This window comes from Anguilla rostrata, chromosome 14, assembly GCF_018555375.3.
Source record: "Anguilla rostrata isolate EN2019 chromosome 14, ASM1855537v3, whole genome shotgun sequence".
Lineage (NCBI taxonomy): Eukaryota > Metazoa > Chordata > Actinopteri > Anguilliformes > Anguillidae > Anguilla > Anguilla rostrata.
The window spans coordinates 21,027,298-21,052,440 of NC_057946.1; the positions used below are offsets into that span (position 1 = coordinate 21,027,298).

The following is a 25,143-nucleotide window of genomic DNA, read 5'->3' on the forward strand; positions in this document are numbered from 1 at the left end:
TGATATCAATGGCACATTTAATAAGATGAACCACAGGTGCATATCCTAAGCACATTCAACAATTTTAGTGTTTTAGATTTCAGCTCTAGTAACTATTATGGTATCAGCACTTAGCTCTTAACTTATAAATGTTTTACAGTACCCGATAAATACAGGCCTATAATATAATCAAACATGACATTTTGTGGTTAATACCTTCTGCCTTTTCCAGGTTGTGGTGAAAATATAAACTCTTAATCTGTAATTTACTTAAAAATAAGCACATCTTACATCCTGAGTTGAAAGGAAAGCAGGATGTTTACCTCCTAGAAATTTCTTACAAAAACCTGATCTTGATGGCTGGTAACTGAAATCTACTTTCTACGTCAAAGCACAATACAGCAGACAAATGGAAATCAGATGATTTCTTTTTATTGGTGCCACAGGGTGTCCAGCAGTACAGATGCAGTTATCAATCCCAGGCATAAGAAAGAGCTTTTTGCATTAACAGTGAGCTTGCAATGAATGAACAGCAAAATAAATGTGAATGAATTAAGCTTTTTTTTTTGGTATATTCATTTTTTTGTTCTGCAGTTATGTTTTTAGAAAGATTCACAAATTGAATCTGCACTATGACTGCCCAAGTTTAATCAGATGAAATACTATTGTTTCTTTGTATAAATGACATTTAATGCTTTTTCTTTAATTGTGATAGGAATATTTTGTCTGTATTAATGATAAAACAGCTTATGGAAGTGCAGGGGAATGCTGTGAAATAAATCAAACCTAAATGGTGATATAGCCTACTCTACCGACATTTCAGAATTTATTCCACACCACTTACGGTTTTTAACTGGGCAGTTAAACACAAATTCTACACTTTGACAAAACACATTCTCAGTTTTACTCTTTCAAGCATGTCCTGTGATTAACTTGAAACAACACCAACACAACATGCAGTGAGAGACTTTGGCAAGAGGAAAGAAAAATCTCATTTCAAGCGATGAAACTTCTAGAACATTTTCATGGTGAAAATAAACGAGGCGAGAAATGCAATGATCACTTAAGCCAGACAACTGCAAATGGGAAAAAAAAAATCACAGGGGAAAAAAGTAGTTCTACTTTTTTTTTTTAGGGGAAATTTTAGATTATATGCTTTTTTTGTCGTTTTTTTAACATTTTCTATTTGTGCTCAAAAATGGTTATGAATCAGCAGCTTATTTTTTGTATTTTTGGTTCAATCCATCCTGGCGATAACGCACTGGACTGCGGCTTGGTTTTCATCCTGTGGCAGGGACGAGAGGGTAACAGAAGGCCTTTTTCCTTTCTCTTCTAGGTGACGGGGACGGGCTGCAGGGGGGGGCAGGGCGAGCTGCTGCCTTCCTGCCGGGCCAGCGAGACGCTGCATGCCTGGCCCTGCCCCTCCCCCCCCTCCTGAACGCTGTCTTCGTTGTAGAGGCGCTTGATCCCGTCGTAGAACTCGTCCACCTCCATCTCCTCCACCTTGCGCTTGGCGCTGGCCTTGCAGTGCAGGTGGAGCAGGTGGCGGTGGGCGTGGCTCGAGGGGTGGGCGAGCAGGGCGGGGGCGGGGCTCCGGGGGCTGGCCCTGTCCCCAGCAGGCTGGCCTGGTGGATAGACAGGGTACTCCTGCGGGGCCACGCCTCCCCACTCGCACGACGCCAGGCTGTGGCAGAGGGGCTGGTAGATGTACACAGTGTTGGGAGGCAGGGAAGGCTGGTGTGTGGACAGGCAACGTGCCACCAGCTCTCGACAGCTGATGAGCTGTGAGCTATCAATCTGGGGGGGGGGGGGTAAAGAAAAAAAAAAACAAGAGCTTGGTTACCTTCACTGCTAACGGTTTGAACCACCAATGATTATATTAGCATTTAAAAGCTATATAAACCAGATGTCACAATACTGCAATAAATATATCAGTAACAATTCAATAAGCCAAAGAGAACTAACAGAGTACAACAATATAATAAGACTAACTGTCCAGAAAGACATGTTTCAGTTTAAACCCCAAAGCACCGGTCCTGTTCACAACGACTCCTGGCAAGACTGAGATAACACGTGAACATATATTAAGGCACTATTTAACTACATTTTGATTCGATTCTTCTGGCCTTGATCACCATTAACTTTTTCTCTATTTGTTGAATAAATCAGTAGTAGATTAACTGGGATGCTTCAAACCCATTAATACACATAAGAATAAAATATTTTTCGGAATCCAATGCTAGCTATGGACTACTGCCAACTCCCTGTCCTTGACCATGTTAATTGGCCAGCCATTTGAAGCAATCCAGACCGCAATCGAGCTGCTAAGTGCTTTTCGTTTCGATGCACTCATCACTGTTGAACTGAGGCCTAGAGTCATTTGCTTAACGTTACATGGCGTCAGTCTAGCGAAGTCAGATGGGTTGTTGGAAGTTTGCCCAACACAGGTCCCCCTATCAAACTTACAACGAAAATGTCTATGTAAATTCCCCTTAGGGAGTTGGTATACCTCCATCTTTGGACAGCAACCAATGCAATGCTAGCAAAATGAATCACTCGGATGTTGATTTTCTGCTACTATGGTTTTCCCTGGAAAACACCGACTGAATTACATATATAAAAAGGCTACAATTCTACATTAAAAAGACTGATCAATTCTTACAATTTGGTACAGCCTTAGTCTCTTGTAGAGACAAGAAGGTACCAAGTAAATAAAAGAAGTCTAATGTCATCAATTAAATCAATCATCTCTCTCCTCCCCTTGTTTCAGTCTTGCGCATCAAGGAATCAAGGAAAGGAAGTGACTTAAGGAAACAAGGAAAATATTTACACAACTGCAGTCTTTGCTCTTCAGAAATATCTGTCTAGGCTGACGGTCGGTCAACAGAAAGGGGTTTCATGGTAAAACGGCAGAGTTGGAAACTGGTTCCTGCATGCGAATGACAGGCCAGGTACCTGCGCTTTCTTGAGCAGGTTGATGGTGAGAGCCAGCCAGTCAGGACAGCACTTCTCCAGCTCCAGCGTGATGAGGGCCAGGGCCAGCATGGAGCCCTTGATGTGCAGCAGCGAGCTGTGGGCCAGGCAGTGGTGCAGCTGCTGGGTGAGCAGGGCCATGTGCTGGGACGGGTTCACGCCCTGCAGGCCGGCCAGGAACTGCGACTTGCACAACAGCACCATCGCGTGGAACTGCGGCGGGGCGGGGAACGAAAGGGGGAGAGGCTGCTTCGTCAGCTTTCATTCTTTAAAAGAACGCACAACACCCTACACGTTTCCTCCCAGAGGCACACGGAGAAATGCCATTCAGTTTACATCAGTAAATGCTGCGGAATAGTTTATTTATTTATTTTTTTTCAAAGGTCAGTTTGTTTAGCTCATATCAATAATGGTACAAATTTGTGTTTCCAGAAAAAAGAAGTCTCCACAATGGTGATACTCACGATCTGAAGGAACTCCAGCGGTGTTGCAGTGTGCAGGTCCCAGTTCAGCTTATCCAGAACGATCCTCTCCATCCGCAGGATTTCCGATGGAGAGCAGCCGCAGCTGCTGGTCCTGGCGAGCTCTCGCAGGGCCGGGACACGCTGCAGACAGACAGGGCTCGGGTCAGGCCCCGCCTCCCCCACTCAGCTGTCCGAAACAGGGCTACTCCCTCTTCCAACCTCTACCACACTTAGCCCTTTCACACGTGAAGCCTGTCAGCTGTGCTTAGTCACTCCCCATTTCAGTGGTTTTGAAAGCTAGAGATACTGCAGGTGTGAGCCATCGTGTCTGTCTCAACATTGACCTGATACAGATTCACAGCCAAAACTATTTGGGCTTTGAGCCTTTTCTCCCAAGATGGCTGAAATGTCCACTGACAGTGGAAATATTAATGCAGCTTTGAATCTGACTTCACACTGATACACCCAGAGTTAACACTTAAAAGGTAAAGCATTCTTTCAGTGGAGAAAGTACATTGTTCTGAATCACTGACAAATGAGAAAGAATCTACTGTAACTTGCCATTACAAATACATGGACTTACAAATTTGATAAATGTAAAGAGACAAGCTTTTGTGGTGTTGTCATGTTGTGGAGAGGTTTTGGTGGGGGCTTGGGAGTACCTCTATTCTAAAGAAGATACTAGACTGGCTAGTTTACTCTGACAGTGCCCTGCTGCTTGTGACTCTCAGTGCTGAACAGGAATCATGTAGTTCCACTTTTTATGTTCCCTTCCTAGGAGCGTTTCTCCAAGCCAATACACAATCCAAGGTGACAAGCTTACTTGTGTGTACATGGGCCAATTCTGAACTAAAATCATTGCAAACTTGTGACAAAGTACAAGGGCAATTATGAGCTAGCTTGGGGCTAAAATTATAATGCTGGCATAAGGCTAGGAAATTCAAGGCCGGCTAGCCATGTCACACTTTCAATTACCACAAGGAGTCAGTGCAAATTGCCATTCCACTGGTCAAACAGGAAAAGGGGAAAACAGGTTGGACAGGATTAAAACCCAATCATTTTTGTACAGCATCTTTTGTAAAACTCTGTATTGACATTGGCTGCTGGCTTTCATGCACACCCTAGTAGAGTTTCATACATACTTGGTGATGCAGGAATGTTGTGAGCCAGGTCTGGCACTGCCACTAAAAGCAGCTGCAAGATGTGGCTTTTTTTTTGTTTGTTTGTTTTTGGCTTTTTTCTGTAAAATTCTGATCGAATGAAAGTTTCAAGGAGCAATCTAATTAACGTGTGTGTGATAAAGTAATGCTTCCCCCCCTAAACAATCACATTAAATATAAGTTTCTACATCAGAAAGCAAGACCCTCAATGTGTAATCACTCTTCCTCTGCATCCCCTGGTCTACAGTAAAGCATTTCTGGTGTGTTCACCTCGTCTTCCTCGCTGGTCTTGGCGGCCAGGAAGAAGCAGGTGATGGCGATGCAGCGCAAGTACTTTGGACGGGCCTGCGGACAGAGGGAAGGAGAAAAGCGCAGTGTCATTACCCTCTCTGTTCAGTCCCCAAAACTGCATGAATAGCTGCCCACTGAATTCCCTTGCACTGTGGGCCCACTCATCTCTGGCTAAGCAAATTCAATTGAAGAAGAAGATAAATTTATCCGAGATACAGGAAGAGCCATCTATAAGCGTGTAACCAAATCTTAATCGCTTCCTGTGTGTACTTCCTGAAAAATCAGCTTTTGGTATAAAGAAAAAATATCCCCAACAGAACAAGGCGCAATATTACTCTAAACAGAACTCTGTCCCTTCTGTACCTTTTGGTGCCTTTTTTTTTACAGCACAGCCCCTTTAAGACTCCAGAGACCAGTTAAAAACATAATATTTTAAAATGGGTACCAGGCATTTACATGCATGACTGAGCTTTGTGAATCCAGTCTTGTAAGCCTGAAACTCAACCCCCTAGCGCGCCCCAGCCAGTCCACGATGCAAAACCATCTCAGAGTCAGCCACGGAGTTTCAGAAGTCTGAAGAGAACTACAAAAGCCTAATAAAAAGCAGACTTTTTCACAGTTAGCCATTTGATCACATAAGACACCAAAAATAATGTTAAATCCATTCTTGCACACATGCCAATGTGTAGCAGATACATGCCAATGCTTTTAATGGTCCAGAAACTTTAAGATAACAGCACTGGCCTTACTAAAATGGGTTTACATCTTAATCTGGTAAAAGAGTTCTTTACTTGTGCTTTTACATACAATACAGCTCATATCTCTTTCTACCAAGGCTTTTAATTTAAGAAAGTACTTTGTTGAACTGAAAGTTTTCAGAGCACATTATTTTTTTCTTCATACTAAAAATAACAAACCTTCACAGAACTCTGTCCAAGAAAAGTCTCAAAGCAATCAAACAAATTAAAAGTATCTATTAATCCCTGAAGGGAAAATCAGTTTGTCAGCGGTACATTTCATAAGACAAACAATAAAGCATGCAGCTATAGACACAAGCAAAACTCAAGACACAAACAAATACATTCAGTGCACATTTCATTTTAGAAAATTATACCAAATGTAATTAAAATCCAGAGGGTGTCTGTATGTTTGCTCAGCATGGTAGAACTGTACATACAATCCCCTGACCCTCTGACATTAAAAATAATTGAGAACATGATACTTAAAAGAATTTTAATTCCATGACCATGACACCGCTTCTCTCTTCCTCATACACAGAACCAAGTCACAAAACATTTCTTAAATGTTGGTGGTTATTTACTCAGAAATCTTTCAGACTTGGCAAGCATCGAGTCTGCTTTGACAACGCATCATAAAATACACGAAAATTTCCACATTATTTACCCACCAGCCTGGAGTAATATAGCAATAAAGAATGCTTATCTGAACAGCAGTGGCAAAAATATGCATCAATGACATACAAGTCAACATATAATACCAGCTCATAGACAAGAGGCTAAGACCAATATATAAGGCAAGAGATTACCTACATGACACAATGGACCACAACCAAACCTGTTAGCATCCACACACACAGACACAGACGCACGCACGCATACGCACACACACGCAGGCACGCACGCACGCACACACACAGAGCATGCACACACACACACACACACACACAGCACGCATACACACGTACGCACACTCACACACACACACACACGCACACACACACACACAGCTCTTTCTCAGATTTGCACACGCTGAGCAATCGTGAAGGAACAGGCCCCTACCTTCACGATGGCTAAAAACCTGTCCAAAATGCTGATGGCCAGGGAGAGGGTCTCTGGATAAAGCCTGAGGCTGCTGTGCATATCGGAGAGCCACCGGACCGCCTCATCACGCTGAGCAGGAGAGATGTCTGTATCCTAGGGGTGTGTGACACAGGAAGGAGAGCGTGAAGGGGAGGAGGGACAGTCCTTGATGTATGTGTTTGTGTGTCCACATATTTGGGTCAGTTACAAGCTAAACTGCCTTTGCAATTTGGGTGAAAAGTCACCCTTATTATGAATTAGTGTATGAGGAGTACACTGCATTTGCCTATGGGGAGTAACCGTGTGAATTAAATTGTAACCCATTAATAAGCTACAGAATATTGTCATTTGTGTGGCTGTCTGTCTGTATTGGTTGAGTTGGTGGTTTTTCTATCCCATGATAATCACCTGTGTGGATGGGTGTTTTGGCACGTAGACCTTCCACATCTTAGCTTCCCTAGAGGCTGCCTTTTCCAGAAGAAAAGACAACCTCTGGCTCTCCAAGGGTTCTGCAAATTTCATCACAACCCCTGGATGTGCCTACCTCCCCACTGGATACAGCTACCTGCGCAAGAAACAACAAAACAAAACTGGGTCAGCACAAGAATGTAAAACAGACATTACAGTGCATGTCAAGTGGCTAATAAAATAATGCTAATTAAAATTTTGCAGTTGCTACATCTACAACATCTAAACCCTTGTATTCCGTTGTATTTAGCAATCCAATTTGACTTTCAATTTCATTTTCATCTACGAAATCCACAGAATTACAGGCAATTACTCGATCAGGAAATACACCGATCATAGGCACAACTCTGAATAAACAAACCGCCGATCAATCTTCGAGTGCTAAAGCCCAAGGGGGGCGATGTGATTTCACACTGGGTAAGAACAGATAATACACTGAAACTTGCGATCGTTATTTCATTATGTTAACACGTTCATTGAAATTCTGGATTTAGTTAGGTTAGCTAGTATATTGCCAAGTAGCCAACCACCACAAACCTTATACATTTCAAATACAACATGTTTCTTGTAAGCAAGCCATGTAGCTAGCTAACATTAACTAATCAAGATAGGTACTGTTGTGTTATCGAGCTAGTTAGCTAGCTAACGTTAATATAAAAAGAGACACCAAGTAGCCATCGTTTGACAGTTCACTTCACGTTGTGTTTTGACCAAACCATGTTCATTTACACAGAGGTCGTTGGCAAAACACAGCAACAAAATACTCCTTAATAGACAGATAGTTAGTCAAACGCAGCTAATTTAACATTCACTGATAGAATAGACCCCTTCGGCTAACTTCGGCTAGTTGCTTGGCACGGAAGACTGGCTCTAGACTATGGCACCAACATTAGCTAGCTAGCCAGAATTCAGAAAAAGGAAAGACAGATCAACCCAACTAGCTAACGTTAGCTGAGATACATAGATAACTACCATTGATTATGAATATAATTAGGATAGCGGCTAACAGAATAGTCGGAATGTTCTCGCTAGCAAATAAGCTAACGTTACAACAGTAGCTAGCTAGACTAGAGTATCACTGGCACTACCAGTTAGCACAAATTTCTGCTAACGTTATCGATAGCTAGTTAGATACAGGCTGTGTTAGGTCTAGGCAGGTAGCTAGCCATTATTTTGACGAACAAACTGCAGTTAGCTAACGTTAGCAAATAAAAATGTTAATTTCCTCACCTCCCCTGCAAAGCTGTGAGGGTCACAGTTTGACTTGGCGATCATCCGGTCCATTAAACTGAAGTGAAATTAAAAGGCAAATCTGCTTATGATCTTTTTAATCGTCCATCTTGATTTACGTGTTGTTTTTATCTGGGGGAAGAAAAAAGAAGGGGATCCTTCCAAACTGATATTAAAAATAAAACGAACGGAATATAGACAACACGTCTACTTCCGAGGAGGAGACAGAAAAGGAAGGACACAGGTCCGCCCACATTCTAAACTGCGCAGTCCGTATCAAAATATTCGTGCGTTTTCACGTAAATACCGTTGCTTGTTCTGAAAATGTAGAAGATATGCATTTATGAATATGTTTATTTTTTTAATCAACAACAATCGTACTATATAGCAGTACATTGTATACTAAATATGTATCGCTATATTTTGTTTTTGGGACTAGTTTCTCTGGCGAAGGGACACCTTAATAGCTGTTCTGTAATTCTTTTCTCCTTCCTCGCAGGAAACAAGGCAAGGGAGGTGACTTACGTACAGCAACAGTACTCTCACGCATCTAATGCAACTGCTATAATGATTTAATTTGAACATTACTTTGAAAATATATCTTATACATATTTTATTGCCTGGCTGATTTTGTAATGTAAACGCATACGATTAATGGCAAAAGAATAGTAAATATACGCAGACTCATCACTGTGAAGACTGTCTAACAGCCTCCTTTGTGAACACCATGACAATTAGATGGCTTGGAATAAAATTGTGATATATCTTTCCATTTATCCCAGTGATATGCTTCTACGTGCAACTTCATTTGAAGTCTATGCAAATAGTCTCTATTTTGTATTTATTTGACCAATTGTCTCGTTTTACTATTGCGGTTGAATTGACCCAAAATACTTTCAATTAGAGACTATTATGGACATAATACGTGCTTCCACTACACAAAGAAAAAGCATGCGACTGAAACGTACGTTCTTCTGTGCGGACTACCTTTTTTGCAAGACCAACAATACATTTAGCAAAGATGGAACTTTCACATTTCACATAAAATCAGCTCAAATAAACTCCTTTCACAAAGTAATACAATTGTGCATAAGTGAGTCTTTGCAATGAATAAAAAGGCGATTTGTATCTGATGATCAACCCTCAGCACATTGATTTTAGTCAACATTTCTACTGTATCAAAAGCTATCAAATAAATTTAAGTTTAAGGTTTATATAGCTTCCTGAACAAATATTTAGTTTGGGTTGCCTGTACATTAAATTCAAGACGAAGCTAACAGGTCTCAGTGACCAGCTATCGAGGTACTGTGCATTAAAATAAGGGACATGTATTAATCATTGTGTGTAACGCACAATAAATTGGTAGCTATATTATTAGTCTGAAACACTATACTGAAGCAAAGGAAGACATCAGTACACAGCATATGCTTGAATTAGCTTGATTCAAAGATAATGTTGAAAGCGGTAATGACGTTTGTATAAAGATCCTTTGACGATTCTTTTTTCTTTCTTTCTTTTTCATTTTCAGACAAGCTAGAAGCTATTGAAAATAAGGGTTTGCCTGGAATCGTTATCATGGCCAAAACGTAACATACTCCGGACCAATAGCAATGCGTTATTTTCCTATTTTAAACCAATAGGCGGCGAGGATTTCGGCGGACTTTTTAAACCCAGCCACAGACCATTTAAAAACAGATTTCGCCCAAAAAGAACCAAGACGTAAATCACCATAGGAACATAGCAATACTGCAGAGTAAACAAACAAAAGTCAACCAAACGTATAACTACATTTGCTTAATGAAAAAAAAAACGTATTATGATATATTAAAACATTTAATGATGACGGTAATAATAATCCATCCAGCTAGGCACTAGGCGGTGATTGGCCATTTTACCATGACGTAAATATCGCTGGGCGTGGAAATGGTCAACAACAAAGAGGAAATATAAGGAATCAGAAAACAGTAAACTGGCACAGTCTTGGACACGAAAAAATGAAATTCTAGTTCACAGGTAATAAGATTTGTTAAACAACTACAGTTATGGATAGGTTGAGTTAGTATTTGAAATAATGTGGAAATATAGTTTTGCAGACTGACTAGCGGATATGGGGTTTTTGAAGTTGGGCAACGTCCGCTAGAACTAGCTAGGCTGATTTTGTCATCGATAGACTAACGTTAAAATTATGTTCGAGGACATATATCCAGAAAAAATAACACAATGCTAGAAAACTTTAGCAGTTTTCCTCACTTGGTTGTAATTAAACGGCGGGTGTCACGTATTCATACTTCGGCAGCGCTAACTTAACTGATACCAAGCTTGTATTACCATAGCTGATTTGCTTTAACGCTATTGTTGCGTTAATTTACGAATTTGAAACGACACGACAAAAATTAGCAATGTTACCTTTTGGGTAACGTTAATGTTAATTATGCCCGAAACTGAAACGTAATTTAACTTTAGCCAGAAACAGAACTGTCTGCTAGTTTGTTATTCTATCGATTTGAGATGGCTAAGGTTTGTTTGGCTACACATAAAATATATTGAATAAACCGTTAACCAGTTAGCATGTTGTGTTCACTTCAGGTCGAACTGAAGTCAAATTACGTTTGGCTAATGTTATTTTAATGCGATTTATGTAAAATTAAGCATCCAGTGTAATTTGGCAACATAGCAGGCTATAGCTAACGTTAGCTATGTCACGTAGCCAGCTGAAGACTGGGGTAATCCAGCCCTTCCCCCATAGTTGTTTTCCATGGTGGTAGTTTTCCTTGTTTTCCACGGTCGGTCTGTTTATTCGGTTGTCATTTAGTCTAACCTCGCTCAGTTGATTTCTTATCCTGGTTTCGAAAACAAACGTTAAATCGTATTTGATGAACATTTTCATGTAACGTAAACGAATTGGACAACGGACTTAATATTTTGTTAGGCGTTAGCTAACGAAACCTAACACCAATTCCCTGCTGAGAAAGGGGGTTGGGTTATAAACCTTTCCCCTCTACACAGCTAGCGAATGATTGTAGGGCATATAAACATGTACTAATTTCAATCTTTTTTATTGTTGAAGAAAACGGGAGACGTTGCATTTTAGAGACATGGAAGCCTTTAAACTTATGAGGGAACTGAAGACAAATTTCGAACAAGAGTCGATCTATCTGCCGAGGGAGAAGGGGCTGAACCTGCTGGAGACTACTCTTGAGGTAACCTAATTATAAAGCGGCCTTTGACCATGTCGGTACCATCAGTCCCCCCACCCTAAGACAGCAATAAATAGCCAATGGTCATCGGAATGAACAGGATACGCTAGAATTGTTCATAGTGGGCCTTTAAAAAAAAAAAAAAAAAACTTGTTTGTTTACATAAAAAGCCTACACATTTCGACTAAGCCTTAATTAGGACAGTACTTCTGCTTCTCTGCCAATAATTTGCCTTGGATTCTTGTGCCTTTGTACAGCTGGAAGCTAGTGCCGGGTTGTTCTCTCGAACAATATGCATTTACTCGTTTCACTTTCTATATAAACAGGGGGGACGATTTAATAATTATACAGGAATTCTATGTCATTTTTTTTGTCCATGTACACATTTTAAATGTTCTCTGACATCCAAGTATATTTTTCTGTATCCCCTACAGAATGACAAACAAATCTCAGCAAAATGCAGGGATGCCAAAGTTGAAGATCTTTGGAGCCTCACCAGTTTTTTTGGTTATAGTACACAGACCTTTGTGCAGGCCGTCAACCTGCTGGATAGGTTCCTGGCCATGATGAAGGTAACTTATTTTTATGAGTTTTAATCAATTAACCTTTATCACTGCAACACAAGGCTACCAAGTAGACATTAATTCCCTGCAAAGTGAACCTCAAATTTAAGTAATCAGCCCCCCTCCCCCCCAGTTCTACAGTGACATTTATTTATTGATATTTTCTTTTTAAACTTTTGATAAATGCACAATCTTAACATTACTTTTCTGAATGTGCTGTTCGGGCAGTTTAGTTTCTTGATAACTAAGTTGTGGGCTACCTACTAGTTTGGACAACAAAAATAAATTGGGTGGAATGAGCATTTATTCCTTTTTATTTTTTTCCCCCTCTCCAGATCCAACCCAAGCACTTATCCTGCATCGCCATCAGCTGTCTCCACATTGCAGCTAAGCTGGTTGAGGAGGAGTGCAACATTTCATCCTCCCATGACCTTATTCGTATCAGCCAATGCAAGTTCACCATTTCAGACCTCAACCGAATGGAGAAGATCATTTCAGAAAAACTGAACTTTCAGTGCAAAGCGGTCACAGCCTTTACCTTTTTGCACCTTTATCATGAAATAACCCTCTTACATACTTCAGAAAGGTAAGTTCACTTTGAAACCTTATTTGGGTAAAAATCTCTGATACTTTTCTAACAAGTATTATGTATTTAATCAAGGCTATAATCCATGCTTAATGGCCATAGGTTAACTCTGAACAGTGCTCCTGATGTGGGTAGTCATGATGTAATGGCTTATGTGACACTAGTCTAATCTACTGGCACACAAACACAGAACTTTTAAGATAAGATGCTTGTGTTGCAGACCCTTAATCATTGCTTAACGTCTTGCTCCAGTTGTTGCGCAACCTTGTTCTACATTTCTTCTTTATGTACAATCTCAAGGGTTCTATGATTAGGCCCTGAAATTCTTCACCCTTTTGTTTTTGAAGGAAACCCCATCTGAGCCTCGACAAACTGGAAGTCCAGCTAAAAGCCTGCCTTTGTCGAATCGTTTTCTCAAAAGCCAAAGTAAGAACCAATTTGTCCAAATTCTCCATTTGCATCCACATGCTTTTTAAATGAGTACACAGACAGATGCATTGTTGTTGATCTCATGCACATCCCTGTTCTTCTTTCAGCCATCAGTGCTAGCACTGGCCCTCCTTGCCCAGGAGATTGAAGCCATCCAGTCTGTAGATATGCTTGAAATTTCCCAGTGTATTCAAAGGCATCTAAAGGTAACCATATGAAATTTGGTCAGTCCATAATGTTTGACAGGGGTCAACAACCTTTGGTTAAACATAACAGTGCTTCGGTTAACAGGGAGCTCAAAGCAGCTCGTGCTGTCATTGGTTCTTTTCAGTTCCCTTGCTCAGATAGCCAAATGTTAAGACCAACAACTCCGTAATTAAATGCCACTGCAGGCCATAATAATAAGCATTAACTTGGCACACACATCCCGAGCAACTTAAAGTACAAAATGCATTATCCATAAAAAGAAAACTTGCATGACATGAGTACACTATTTGTAAGGAGCAGATTTTGTAAACAAGTTTTCAAAAAAAGTTTGACCTACCTTATGCATTTTATGGACAAAGTACTCTAAAGTGATTTATGGTCGAAGTGTAGGAACTGGCAGAAAGGTTACAGAAACGAAAATTTAAGGCCTTCGATCTTAAGTTACGTGCTATCCATTACACTTGTAGTCTGTTCCAAAAAGGTTCTGCTGACCCACATGGATTATGTAACGCAACTGGGTGTCTAATGTTATGATGTATGTTGGTCCTTCCAGATTGCTGACGGTGAGCTCTTGTACTGGAGGGAGTTGGTGGCCAAGTGTATGACAGACTACTCTTCACCTGAATGCAGTAAGCCAGACAACAAGAAACTGGTCTGGATTCTATCCAGGCGAACAGCACAGAATTTGCACAGCAGTTACTACAGCGTCCCTGAACTGCCAACAATTCCTGAGGGGGGCTGGGATGAAAGTGCAAGGTAATGAAATCCAAGTCCAAAGTGAAAGAATATCACAGACGGCAAAACATACATGCCCTGCACAATGTACAACAGTCTGAAAAACAGGATATAAAATTGCGCAGAGACAGAAGTTCACAGCAAGACCTAGGAGGGGATTTCACTTATGCTCGGAAAACCCCCAACAGACCAAGACCGATGTACGTAATTTTACAGGAATTCCTAGAATACCGTTCAGTGTTTCCCAAAATACCTGTTGGTTTCAGTGAGGCTCCTGGTTTGTTTGTTACTATAGAAACCACTCCCAAATATGCAGGCGAGTTACATGTTTTTAACACGTCACTACCGCTTACCTCGCCCATGTTGGACCATTCCTGTCTGGCAGTGACATTCTTACTTGACGCAATATGTTCAAATGATTAGTCACGTCCTACCCTGAAATTTCCACAGCTAGAGTCTTACTCAACTGGTTCAAGCCTTATTCGCTCATTTCCCAGATCTGAATTTGAAGACCAAATCATTATATTTGCAGTGCGGCAGGCCAAGCAATAGCAACATTCAGTCTGTGCAATATTTTTGCATCTGCTAATGCAGTATGTACAAAATGTTCTGGTTTACAGATTAGATTGTTTTTGTCATTTTCAATCACACTGTACTTTGGATTTTATCTTAAATGGAGTTTGGCCAAAACAGCTAGTGATAGTACTCAAAGAAGAAGAGTATATTAATGGAAGTTTCTCTCTCCCAACCCCCCCACCCCCACTCTTGTGCACAGTGAGGACTCTTGTGAGGACATGAGCTGTGGAGAGGACAGCCTGAGCAGTGACACAGAAGTGCCCTGTTCACCACCCCCCTTTCACCAGCGCACCTCCGTTCCACACAGCCAAGACGACTCCACACACCTGGGTGCTGCGTGTCATTTCTAGTTTTCAAATGACTTATTTAAACTGAGGTTTTTTTTTTGTGCTCGTCCTAAATATCTCAACACACAACAAATCGATATACTGTACATCTTTTTGGTTGTGTCTGAAGTTAAATGTGGACAGGTACAGAACCGCATTATTCTGTGGCAGCTTTAACTCGAGTGATCTCGAACCTCTGTAGCTGTAGGGTGTAGTAGTTTGTGCAAGTTTGGATTCGCCACATTCCAGGTGACTTAACAGCACAACGCTGAGGTGCAATAAACCTATAAACAAGGACTGTTCAATGCTAGGGACAACTTTCCTAGACTGTGTACTTTGCACTGTTTTGTATATTGCGCATGATTTATTTATGGTGGATGCTGTGGGGAGGTTGAATGCCTGAAGACCGGCTAGGTTGTGTCACCCTCCCAGTTTTTTTTTTTTAGGTTGTTGAAAGTTGCAGATTGTTTGCATGGAGTAGAAATATTGTGTTTGTGTAAACTTAAAGGTGCCAACTGAAGCATGATTTATTACTGTGTGATATAGTCATTTTGATTATATGGGAAAATAATGCTGACCGAATGTCACAATGTAAAATATGTTCATACTGGAAATGTAACTTTGTAAAAAGGCAAAAAAAAAACAACTTTGTTATTAATATGCTGTAGACTAACTTATTTTTAAACTATTTTGATGGTTGGCTAAAGGAAAAATGCTGATTAAAAATACCTTTTTCAATCAGTGCTTCAGATTTTTTTGTATAGAAATACTCTTAACTGAACACATATTATACAAAGATTGTCACAGCCGTTGCAATTTAAAACCAAAGTCAAATGTTTCCACCCCACACTGGCTCCAAAATATTAACTGATAAACCTAACCGACAATGAAGTGGTTTGTAAAAACTGAATAATAAATTATTAATATATTCCACCTTATCCTAAAAATGTACCACAAACCAGTCCTCACCAAAACATTTAAACACTGCACAAAATAATACTATTTCCATTTACAAATCACCATAGAAATTGTAGAGAAAACACCAAGCATTGCAGTCAATATGAGTGAACAAATGTGAAAGAGCCAACCGACCAATACAAATACATGCTGTTACTAAGGTAGGAGAAACAAAAGATGGATCACTTGCCCCAATGATCCATCCTTCAGCATTCAGAACCCCATTCGTGGCCTTTTCTTTCTGGGCTGCACGGACAGGGAACCCTTGTTAGACGCAACCACACAGGGATTCCTCTGGGACAAGGAAATGCTGGACCCTTGAGAGAAAGGTGTCAGCAGCTGCAGCCCGCTCTCCTCGTGCATTTCCGGCAGCCCCTGAGACCCAAACAACGAGCTGAGGTAGTCCTGCTCCGGCTGCTTCGTTTTCCTGGATGCCAGCTTTAATTGGGCAGAAGGGCCGTCCTCCTTCTCTAGAGTAGCAAGTGGCCTGTTCTCTTGGGTCAGCACGTTTCCTCTTTCAGGCTCTGGAAAGGCATCGGGTATGGAGAGATTAGTGGAGATGCTCTCCACGTCCGAATAGGCGCCCTGACTGTTCTGGCCTGAGGACCAGCCCGAGAGGTCGTCCAGGTCAGACTGGTAGCTGACAGATGAGGCGAAGCTCTCCGAAAGTGCGACGCGGTGGTGAGCCTTGGCCCGTTTCTGCCGTTGGCGCCTTCTACGCAGAGCCGCCACCTTTTCCATGCGGTTCATCCCTAGCTTATCCTCCCACCAGCTCTTCCAATGTCCCCCCCAGGACACTGACAGCCTCTCACTTAAATTGTCAGTCCAGTCGGCGGGCACTACCAGGTCAGGCAATGGGACCACCTCGAGAGGCCTCAGGTAAGTGACACCATGGACAACCACATCCATCTTATTCATCGACTGTTCCAAGTCTTTTCTCAGTCTCTGGAGCTGGTCTTCCTCTAGAGGGTTTCTCCTGAGTGCTTGACAAGAGATGAGGCCTTCGGTTTTTATGGTCCAATGGGACAGGATTTGTTCTGAGGTGGGCCTCGGACTCTCGAAAAGAGCCTTCAGCCACCGGTCCCACTTTGACAAAACCTCCTTGCTGACCATGTGCGGCTTCATCGGGTCTTGACTGAGACTCAAGCCTGTCTGAGTGACAGAACATCCATCCATATCCTGCATCTCAGTGTTGGACACCGTAGCCAAATCCTCATCATTGCTATTAACCTCCACTTCACAGCAAGAAGTTCCAACTCCCTTACTCAAAGATACATCTTCAGAACTTAGTCTACTGTTGCGCAAAGCATTCTTGAGTTTTGTGGTAACACTGTGTTCCTCATCTCCCCCTGTGGAATTCCTCGGTTGTTGTGTGTCTGCGCTGTCCTGGTCGGTTTGGAGCATCAGATTTTGGTAAAAAATGTCCCCAGTCTCAGAGAGCTGCAGCACACACAGGCACTCTTCACCCTTGTGATGTATGGCAGTAAAACCTAGCAAAACACAAAATAAATGTTAGACCATCTCTACTTTAATTACATTGCATTACAGGCATTTGGCAGACGCTCTTATCCAGAGCGACGTACAACAAAGTGTGTTAACTAACACAATATAAGTGGAGGAATGCCAAAAGCAATAAAATGTTCCAATGTCCTCTATAAAGATGATGAAAAAAAGACTGAGAATAGACACCAAATACAAATAAGACATGCAAATTGGAAAAGGCACAGCAAGCATTAGTACCAACAATGCAATACAGTGTCTTCTGAGTTCCCCTACAATTCCGAACGTCTTGCCCACTTCCTCATATACAGGGTGAGAGACGTCAAAAAAAGTTTCAGACGTCAAAGAAAAGTTTCAGTACACAGTCAGTGGATATAATGAGCCACGACATGACATTAGCATGAATCTTTTCACTTAAATTCTATTCTGGAATGGAAGCTGGATCTCATTAGTTCCCCGTGACTCGTGTTGGCGACCCCATTTAAGGGACAGACACATTGCATAACATGTCTGAAACCTTGAACCAGGGAGAACTTGATCAGGGGGGAGGCCTTACCGGCGGCAGGCTCCAGCAGCCTCTCCTGTGCCTTCTGCTGCCTGTGGGGGACATGGACTTGGAGGTGGCCCAGACTGTCAGCCGGGCGGGACAGTCTCAAAGGAGGCCCCAGAGAACGGCAGGCAGCCTCTCCGCCACCTGTCAGCAGGAAAGACGTCGCCGCCGCGTTCAATGACACTGCTTGTACATGATGCACGCACACGCAGGAGTGTTTGAAAAATGTATAAGCGCACAATACAAAATTAACAGCTCAAGGTTTCCTTGCAACCAGCACCACAATGAAGTGTGACAGCAGTGGCTGCAGCCAAGTAAGTACAATAAGGCATATTCAAACTCATTGATTTCTCCAATCACTACAGAAAAGTTCTCAAAATAATTTTATTTTTTATTTTTATGAGTATCTGCCTATAGCTCGATTACAATACAACATGTCTTCAATGTACACCTGGACTAAACACTTACCTACCCTGCACTTACCGTCTAACAAATGAAAGCTTCCCTGAACTTGATTGCACCTACCAGTAAAGAAATCCTTCACACTAATTGTGTGCAAATTTTTTTTTTTTTTTTTTTTCAAACACTAAGCCAATTTGTCATACTGAAGCTCAAAAGAACTTCTGTAGGTTGCTCTGGATGTAGGAGCCTGCCAAATGATGTAAATGTATGTGCAAATGTCTTCAAGAGAACACAAAAATACGAGTCTGATATGACGATTTCCAAATAAAGCTTGCTATAGTTAGAATTACATAACCACCAGCTGTCATATCATATTATGTCCTGCAAATTCTGATTTGCAAAATAAATTAATTCAAATGGTGTGAATGTCTTGCATCATCCTTTTTGAACCGGGTGACCCATATATTACACTACATCATACGCAATTATTATACATGTCTGGAGCGCCAAATTTTGCTGTTGTTAGGCTGAACGGAACCTACCAGAATACTGCAGGAACATTAGCTCCTGGGATCGCTGGGAACCCAGTAGTATCTTGTTAGTTCTGCCTTGTGGAAAGCCAGGCAGGACTTGGGCAAACAGGGGTGGATCCATCATCATGTGGTCCCACTTGAGCATGGGCAGACAAGGAAAGCGCTCGTCTATGATGTAAACAGAATGCTGTAGAGGAGAACATGATTGTAGTAAGTGTAAGAGGCCAACCCAATAACGCCCCTAATTTGAGAAGCAGGCTTCATACCTGGGTGGTGACAAGGTGGTGATAAGCATTGACGTCATACAGGTACTTGGACAAGATCACCCTCTCCCCACTCCTACAGTTTGGAGTTTCGCCAATGCGAAACAGAGTGTAGCTGCACTTATCTGAGGACTGTGAACAGAAAATAATTTTGAGGAATACTGACCAATAGACAGATTTAACATTAATAACAAACACACAACCATCACATAAACGGCACATTCCAAAATAGTTGTTTTCAACGTCAAGACTATCCAACCTATCACCTGCATTGTCTCAATTACATTAAATACCATGGTGGATTATGCTGTCTGCTTCCAGATAAGATTATGAAAGCTGCTACCAGAAAGATGCACAAGCACTTCTTCTATTATGTGGCATGTCACTGTGTCTAAGAATGTCATTTTGAACTACTGTTGTATTATTGTAGGAGGGTGGCTACCAGTTTTTGCTGTACTCAGATACTAAATTGAATGACATAGCATAACTCCTCACCCTGGTGTCAGTAAGCTCCACTCCAGTTCTGTCCGTGTACTGCATCACTTTTGGGTGGGCAGAGAAGTCGCACCATCGCCAAGATGACTGGGCGTTAAAGTACAGGTTTTCCTCCTCTTCACGGAATTTTGACAAGCTTAAATATTGACAGCACAAATAGCACAATGAAAGAAAAATGCATTCTCAAATGAACAAAACACAACTCGACTCTAGCCATTACTAAAACAGTCAATGAAGCACAGCTGACAACAGTGAAAACAAATTACTTAAATGACGTCACTCACCCTGCTCCTACAGTCCAGAGATAGGCAGCACCATTCTCAGTTGTTACCAGCAGCTCTCCTGGGATATGGGGACTACAGGAACAGTAAACAGGAACTTTGAGGACACGAGTAATCCATTGGTGCCGTTTACTAAATATCCACATGCCGGTGTTTCGCGGCAAAAACTGTTGCAGGCACAAAACCAGTTGCCTTCCGTTTCCGGTCCAGTTCTGGAACTGGTTCTGGAATTTGTACATACCAACCGACCCCTCTTACCGTTATTAGCCTGCTGGCTAAAGCACTTAAAGCAAAGTAAACTGTAGAAAGGCCTGTATGATAGACCTAGCAGTTAATTAAAGCAAAATCCCATATTCATTCAATCGAGAATAACATGTCTTAACCATTTCGCTAGCTTGCTACGTTATGTAATGTTATACATAATGTAACATACATTATATGTAACATACCAGCAATTTGTATGAACATTTGCACAAAACAATGTACCAAAGTCTAAATCATGTGATAGCGTTTTATCCAATAAGGGGTCGACCGGAAGTGGAAGGCAACAGTCTTTGCACTTACACCAGCATTAAAGAGCAGAAAATGGTCTTACGCAACTCCACCCCTCCAAACACATTTGTTAGTCAAACTAACTGCGGAGCATAAAGAGGTCTATGTTTAGGTCCAGGAAGAATAAATGGAGAATAAATGGAGAGGACAAGAGCCTGATGTATCAAGAAGGTAATATTTGCTTTACTTTGTATTTGATTACAGTACAGAAAGGGCAGCACACAAACTGAAATTTCAGCAAAGCCATTCTCAAACGAGTGCCGTTGAGGTCTAGGTGTCAGTGTATAGGGATACATTTCCGAACATACTGATTGCTGTTCCATCCATGAGCACGCCAGTAAGTCATACAATGCCCACTGTCATGCCAGATGAGATTCAGTGGGGCACGGACACCACAAACAATTGTTTCATACAACTAAACGTGCTGTGATGAACATTCACTTTAAAATACTGATCACTGCAAATCCCACATAAGGTTTAAGATTAAGCACGTGTATATGACAGCAAGGCACACTTCAACACGGACACAATAGAAGCCATCAAACACACCTGACGCAGATGCATGTGGCAACCTGCTCCGTTCGAACGACCTCCAGAGGTCTCACTCTCTTAATGGGACAGGCCTCCCAGACCCCACAGTGGTAATCTGAGCGTACCCCCACATGGACTGCAAAACAACGGAACCCCAGAGAACAGAGTAAATGTCACATCACTTTCCATGACAAACAGAAATAATAGCAAAAGCATCAAACAAGTTATATCAAATCTCTTTACAGATGAGACCATGACTACACGTATGCAAAAAGATAAGAATACCACTTCAATACTGGAAAGTTGGCCAGTTTTTATACTGAACACAGTAGGAATGTTAACCTTACTTAAAAAGGTAGGTGGTTAAAACAATTACACAGGTTAAGCGTTAATTGGCCTGACTAGTGGTTCCATTTCCCTGTAAAAAAAAAAAAAACTGCACATTTTGAATTACGTAAATTTGTTCAGAAATGTTTTTCCACAGACCACCACTATCTTTGTACGAGTCAGTTTGCCTGCGTCGTCTCATGTCAAGAGCAAAGCTGAGCAGAGTTCAGAGAACTTTGTCTGTGAGACATGCCCAATATAAAAAGAACTTTGCTTTTCCCTGATGAAGAACTGAGTCTGGAGACGTTAGGATGCGAGACAGTATGTCAGACGTGATGCTGGCTACCTGCACAGCCATCTCCCGTGAACAATCACCATCAATTTAGAACACAAGAATGCATCATGACAAGAACAGGCCAGTCAGCTTATCTATTTACACAAGGTCACACTTATAAATTGCATTACCAGTGCAGCATGCCCGCATGTTGCTCACCACTATCTTGCATGCTGCCAACACTGATCTGTCGTACTGCGCCACTGAGCTTCATGACGAAAGGCTGAGAATTATTCATGCTGAGCCGGGGAACCTTATCTCTGTCGAACTCCAGCACCACCTTATGGAACTCTGGTGAACTACAGTGAAGGACTCCATAAAAGAAGCAGTTATTACCAGTTCTGCATCTACATCCTGCATAATGAATCTGATTTAGGTTAAACAATCAACCTTGTTAACTCACATGTGCAACATAGCACATACAATATAGTCTCAATACAAGCATTTGATTTGGCTGTGTCAAGGATTAAAAAGAAAAGATGTTACAACAATTTCAAACTGCTGAAAAGACTGCCCCAATGAGATGGGCGGGGGGAAAAAACAAGAACAAAACCTGTGAACCTTCTGGAGTACACAGAGCCAGCCTTGGCCTACAACCAGTCTGAGATGGGAGGCTCTATGCCCATTAAAGACAGCGCGATGCAGGAAAAGGATACTGAGGGAGGCTTCCTCTGGAAACACGAGACAGCCCTCCTGAGAGCTGTCAGAGAGCCTGACCGGGAAATAGCCTAGAGCACCCCCGGTGGCCACTTCATTAAACTGCGCACGTTCCTTCTGCAGCAGCAACTCCTCGCGGAGGAGTTCAGCCAAAAGTACAGGGGGAATTTCATGGATGACATCGCCAAGCAGGTTATTGTAACTTCTGGCTCCCTTTCCATAGTATCTCAAAGGGCACCTAAGTGGAAAGGGGGTGAAGGAAAAGCAGCATTACTTCTAAGATTTGCATTCATTCTTAATGTCTCCTAAGCCGAATCCAGAGAATGATAAGCAGCATTTACAAATACAAATATTAAGTATTTAAACAACTGATAAAATAATTACGAGCAATGTCTTCGGTCCATACAAATTCATACTTACTTTATATAATTCACTGTACTTAAAAAACGTTTCAGCTTATTCATGCGGACGGTTTTCTTCTTTGCAGATGCCTACAAAAGCATGTTAAATAAGTTGGTAAAACATCCAATGCCACACAGTACTGCCATGTCAGTCTCACTAGTATAAAAAATTGAAATTGACCATTCAATTTTCACCCACCGTCATCCTTCTCTCCCCGAAAGTAAAGTGTTCTCCAAGAACACTGCTCATTGTGCTGAAGGCATCCTCATAGTTATCCAAGTAAAAGTTCTGCATCTACAGAGAAAAAAGATTCAGAAAGGAGCCTTGATTTTTAAATGTGTACAGCACGTACTTCAGAGTCAATAGAACTGAAAAATAATGCAATGCTTTCTGTAATTTCTGTGAAATATGAGTTAAAATGTTCACAATAATGCTGTAGCACCCTTGTCATTGATATGATGAAACAAGTTAAAATCCAGTTGTACACGGAGGGTAAATCAAGTTTAATATCAACTGCCTCAAAGAACAGCATTTAAAATAAAATGAATACTCTGAATTAGCAGCCTTTTTTAGACTATATATGATTCTGAGCATAAATGCTCAATAAGATGATCATTTTTAAACTGCTGTGCTGTAGAGGACTTACATGTTCTGGGAAGTCAGATGCAGATGGGACATGACCTGAAGCAATCGTGTGTACTGGAAGCAAAAGATAAATAAACACATGCTGATGAGTCTTGCTTTGGACACCCTTTGGATCGAGTCTATATTGAGTCCCCCAATGTGGAGATAAGAGGCCCCAGCATGAAAGGATTAAAAAATAACAAGAGTGTGACCACAAAGAAGAGTGTAATGACCGTTCAGTCACCTTTATTCGGTGTCATCAAAGGAATCGGAATAGATTCAACTGCCTTCCATGTCTCTCCCTTCACTTTGTACTGTGTATCAAACTTCCAGTCAGCTAACTGCCCGGGACCATTCTAGGATTCAAAACATTCAAATAATAAAAATAACTGATTGGTACATTTGTTCAAACACATTTGACATAATTTATATACCGTTTTATTTAACATGTGGGGGGCGGGGCGGTGCAAGCAGGTTTAATGTGTGTAACAAATCAGAACAGACTCAGTAATGCCGTAATGGCCATGTGGTTAAGTATGCTGAAAGAGTGTTTTCTCGTACACCGACAGTACTAGCACTTCCACTTCTAAAGATACACGTTAAAACATCGTGGCAACAGTTATATAAAATACACTGGCATTCATAAATTGATGCAATTATACTTGGTCGATGCATAGGATTCTGTTTACTTACTTTCAATTTAAGCAGTACAACAGTTTTAGCAACCATATTACAATTGTTGTACGGGGTTTCCAAATACAAATGTAAAACTTGTGAAATCGGTACTGCTGCGGAATGGGTTCGTTTGTAAATTAGGTCAGCAATAAAAACTAGTCAAAGAATGCAAAAAAATAACGGCAAAAAGGCACGATTTAAGATCTGACTGTTGTTTCGTCTAACTTGTTAAACTACACAACGTCAAACTAGCTAACGGTAGTTAGCTAGCTAACATTACCTAGCTCATTTTCATCACAGCAACAACAACGTGAACTCACCTCAGACAGACCGTGGTCGACTACATACGCCTGATTGTAGAGTCCCAAGCTTCCAACAGTGACATTAGATTTTGCGTTCGGAGGCCCGGTGTTGTAAAAACTGGGAAAGAGCTGATGTGGGAATTTATTCCCATCCATGCCGGCCATGCCAAATCAGAGCCTTAAGAGTTCGGCCTATTCTACAGAACATGTCAGGGCAAGTCTTCCTGTGCCTGTGATCCCGGCATTGCCACGAACATAAACCTTCCGTTTTAACTTTTGTTGATGTCATTCCCACGCCAGCTTTTAGATTTTGAGATCTTTGCTACATGTCAATGTCTATTTTGGCTATATTGAACAATACAACCTTAATGTCGCACACACCAAGAAGACACGTGTACTCTATAACGTGCTGCCAGACCTTCGGTAGCCGTTCGTCAGCTGGACAACCTATTTTGATAACACTGCGCATGGTCAAAAACAAGCCAACCAGAAGAGCCTGTGTAAAAAAACGGATCGACATTCAACCAATGAGCTTTGTGGCCCAACCCGTTGAAGGAACACACTGGGTAAAAGAGACTTCCTGGGTGCGCGCTTGGGCTCGTCTTCACGTGACCTGGAAAACCCGACGAGGACCATGGACCGTGCTGGTTAAATTATCTGATTGGCTGGTTCGAAATTCGAATGATCAACAAATAAGCATGAGATAGTAGGTGGACTATATCTAGATATAAAACACATTAACTTGTCAGCCAAA

The 25,143-nt window shown here is 41.5% G+C and overlaps 3 protein-coding genes across 3 annotated transcripts; 1 reads left to right on the forward strand and 2 right to left on the reverse strand.

The window, feature by feature from the left end:
• Positions 1-395: 395 nt before the first annotated feature.
• On the reverse strand, positions 396-8,614 carry ccni (cyclin I). The gene is made up of 7 exons (XM_064306980.1): positions 8,386-8,614; positions 7,096-7,252; positions 6,667-6,801; positions 4,847-4,921; positions 3,417-3,557; positions 2,935-3,165; positions 396-1,776 (listed from the first exon to the last, which is right to left on the reverse strand). The coding sequence occupies exons 2-7, from the start codon at positions 7,207-7,209 to the stop codon at positions 1,312-1,314; spliced, it is 1,161 nt and encodes a 386-aa protein (XP_064163050.1). The 5' UTR covers positions 7,210-7,252; positions 8,386-8,614; the 3' UTR covers positions 396-1,311.
• Positions 8,480-24,851, reverse strand: taf1c (TATA-box binding protein associated factor, RNA polymerase I subunit C). Its single transcript, XM_064306979.1, has 15 exons — positions 24,408-24,851; positions 23,657-23,768; positions 23,435-23,487; positions 22,987-23,082; positions 22,807-22,877; positions 22,386-22,624; positions 21,889-22,020; positions 21,087-21,204; positions 19,989-20,060; positions 19,705-19,840; positions 19,213-19,341; positions 18,956-19,133; positions 18,018-18,155; positions 16,152-17,451; positions 8,480-13,360 (listed from the first exon to the last, which is right to left on the reverse strand). The coding sequence occupies exons 1-14, from the start codon at positions 24,552-24,554 to the stop codon at positions 16,175-16,177; spliced, it is 2,898 nt and encodes a 965-aa protein (XP_064163049.1). The 5' UTR covers positions 24,555-24,851; the 3' UTR covers positions 8,480-13,360; positions 16,152-16,174.
• Positions 11,459-15,742, forward strand: ccng2 (cyclin G2). The gene is made up of 7 exons (XM_064306981.1): positions 11,459-11,585; positions 12,017-12,154; positions 12,481-12,731; positions 13,079-13,157; positions 13,268-13,366; positions 13,921-14,123; positions 14,878-15,742. The coding sequence occupies exons 1-7, from the start codon at positions 11,481-11,483 to the stop codon at positions 15,026-15,028; spliced, it is 1,026 nt and encodes a 341-aa protein (XP_064163051.1). The 5' UTR covers positions 11,459-11,480; the 3' UTR covers positions 15,029-15,742.
• Positions 24,852-25,143: the final 292 nt, after the last annotated feature.

Coding starts and splice junctions, on each gene's coding strand:
- ccni (XM_064306980.1), bottom strand. CDS start 7,209: ATGAAATTTGCAGAACCCTTGGAGAGCCAGAGGTTGTCTTTTCTTCTG. Junction 6,802..7,095: donor CAAAACACCCATCCACACAG/GTGATTATCATG, acceptor ACACACCCCTAG/GATACAGACATCTCTCCTGC. Junction 4,922..6,666: donor GGTTTTTAGCCATCGTGAAG/GTAGGGGCCTGT, acceptor CTCTGTCCGCAG/GCCCGTCCAAAGTACTTGCG.
- ccng2 (XM_064306981.1), top strand. CDS start 11,481: ATGGAAGCCTTTAAACTTATGAGGGAACTGAAGACAAATTTCGAACAA. Junction 12,155..12,480: donor GGTTCCTGGCCATGATGAAG/GTAACTTATTTT, acceptor CCCCCTCTCCAG/ATCCAACCCAAGCACTTATC. Junction 14,124..14,877: donor GGCTGGGATGAAAGTGCAAG/GTAATGAAATCC, acceptor TCTTGTGCACAG/TGAGGACTCTTGTGAGGACA.
- taf1c (XM_064306979.1), bottom strand. CDS start 24,554: ATGGCCGGCATGGATGGGAATAAATTCCCACATCAGCTCTTTCCCAGT. Junction 19,841..19,988: donor CTCTGGACTGTAGGAGCAGG/GTGAGTGACGTC, acceptor TCAATATTTAAG/CTTGTCAAAATTCCGTGAAG. Junction 18,156..18,955: donor AATGTTCCTGCAGTATTCTG/GTAGGTTCCGTT, acceptor TCCTGCTGACAG/GTGGCGGAGAGGCTGCCTGC.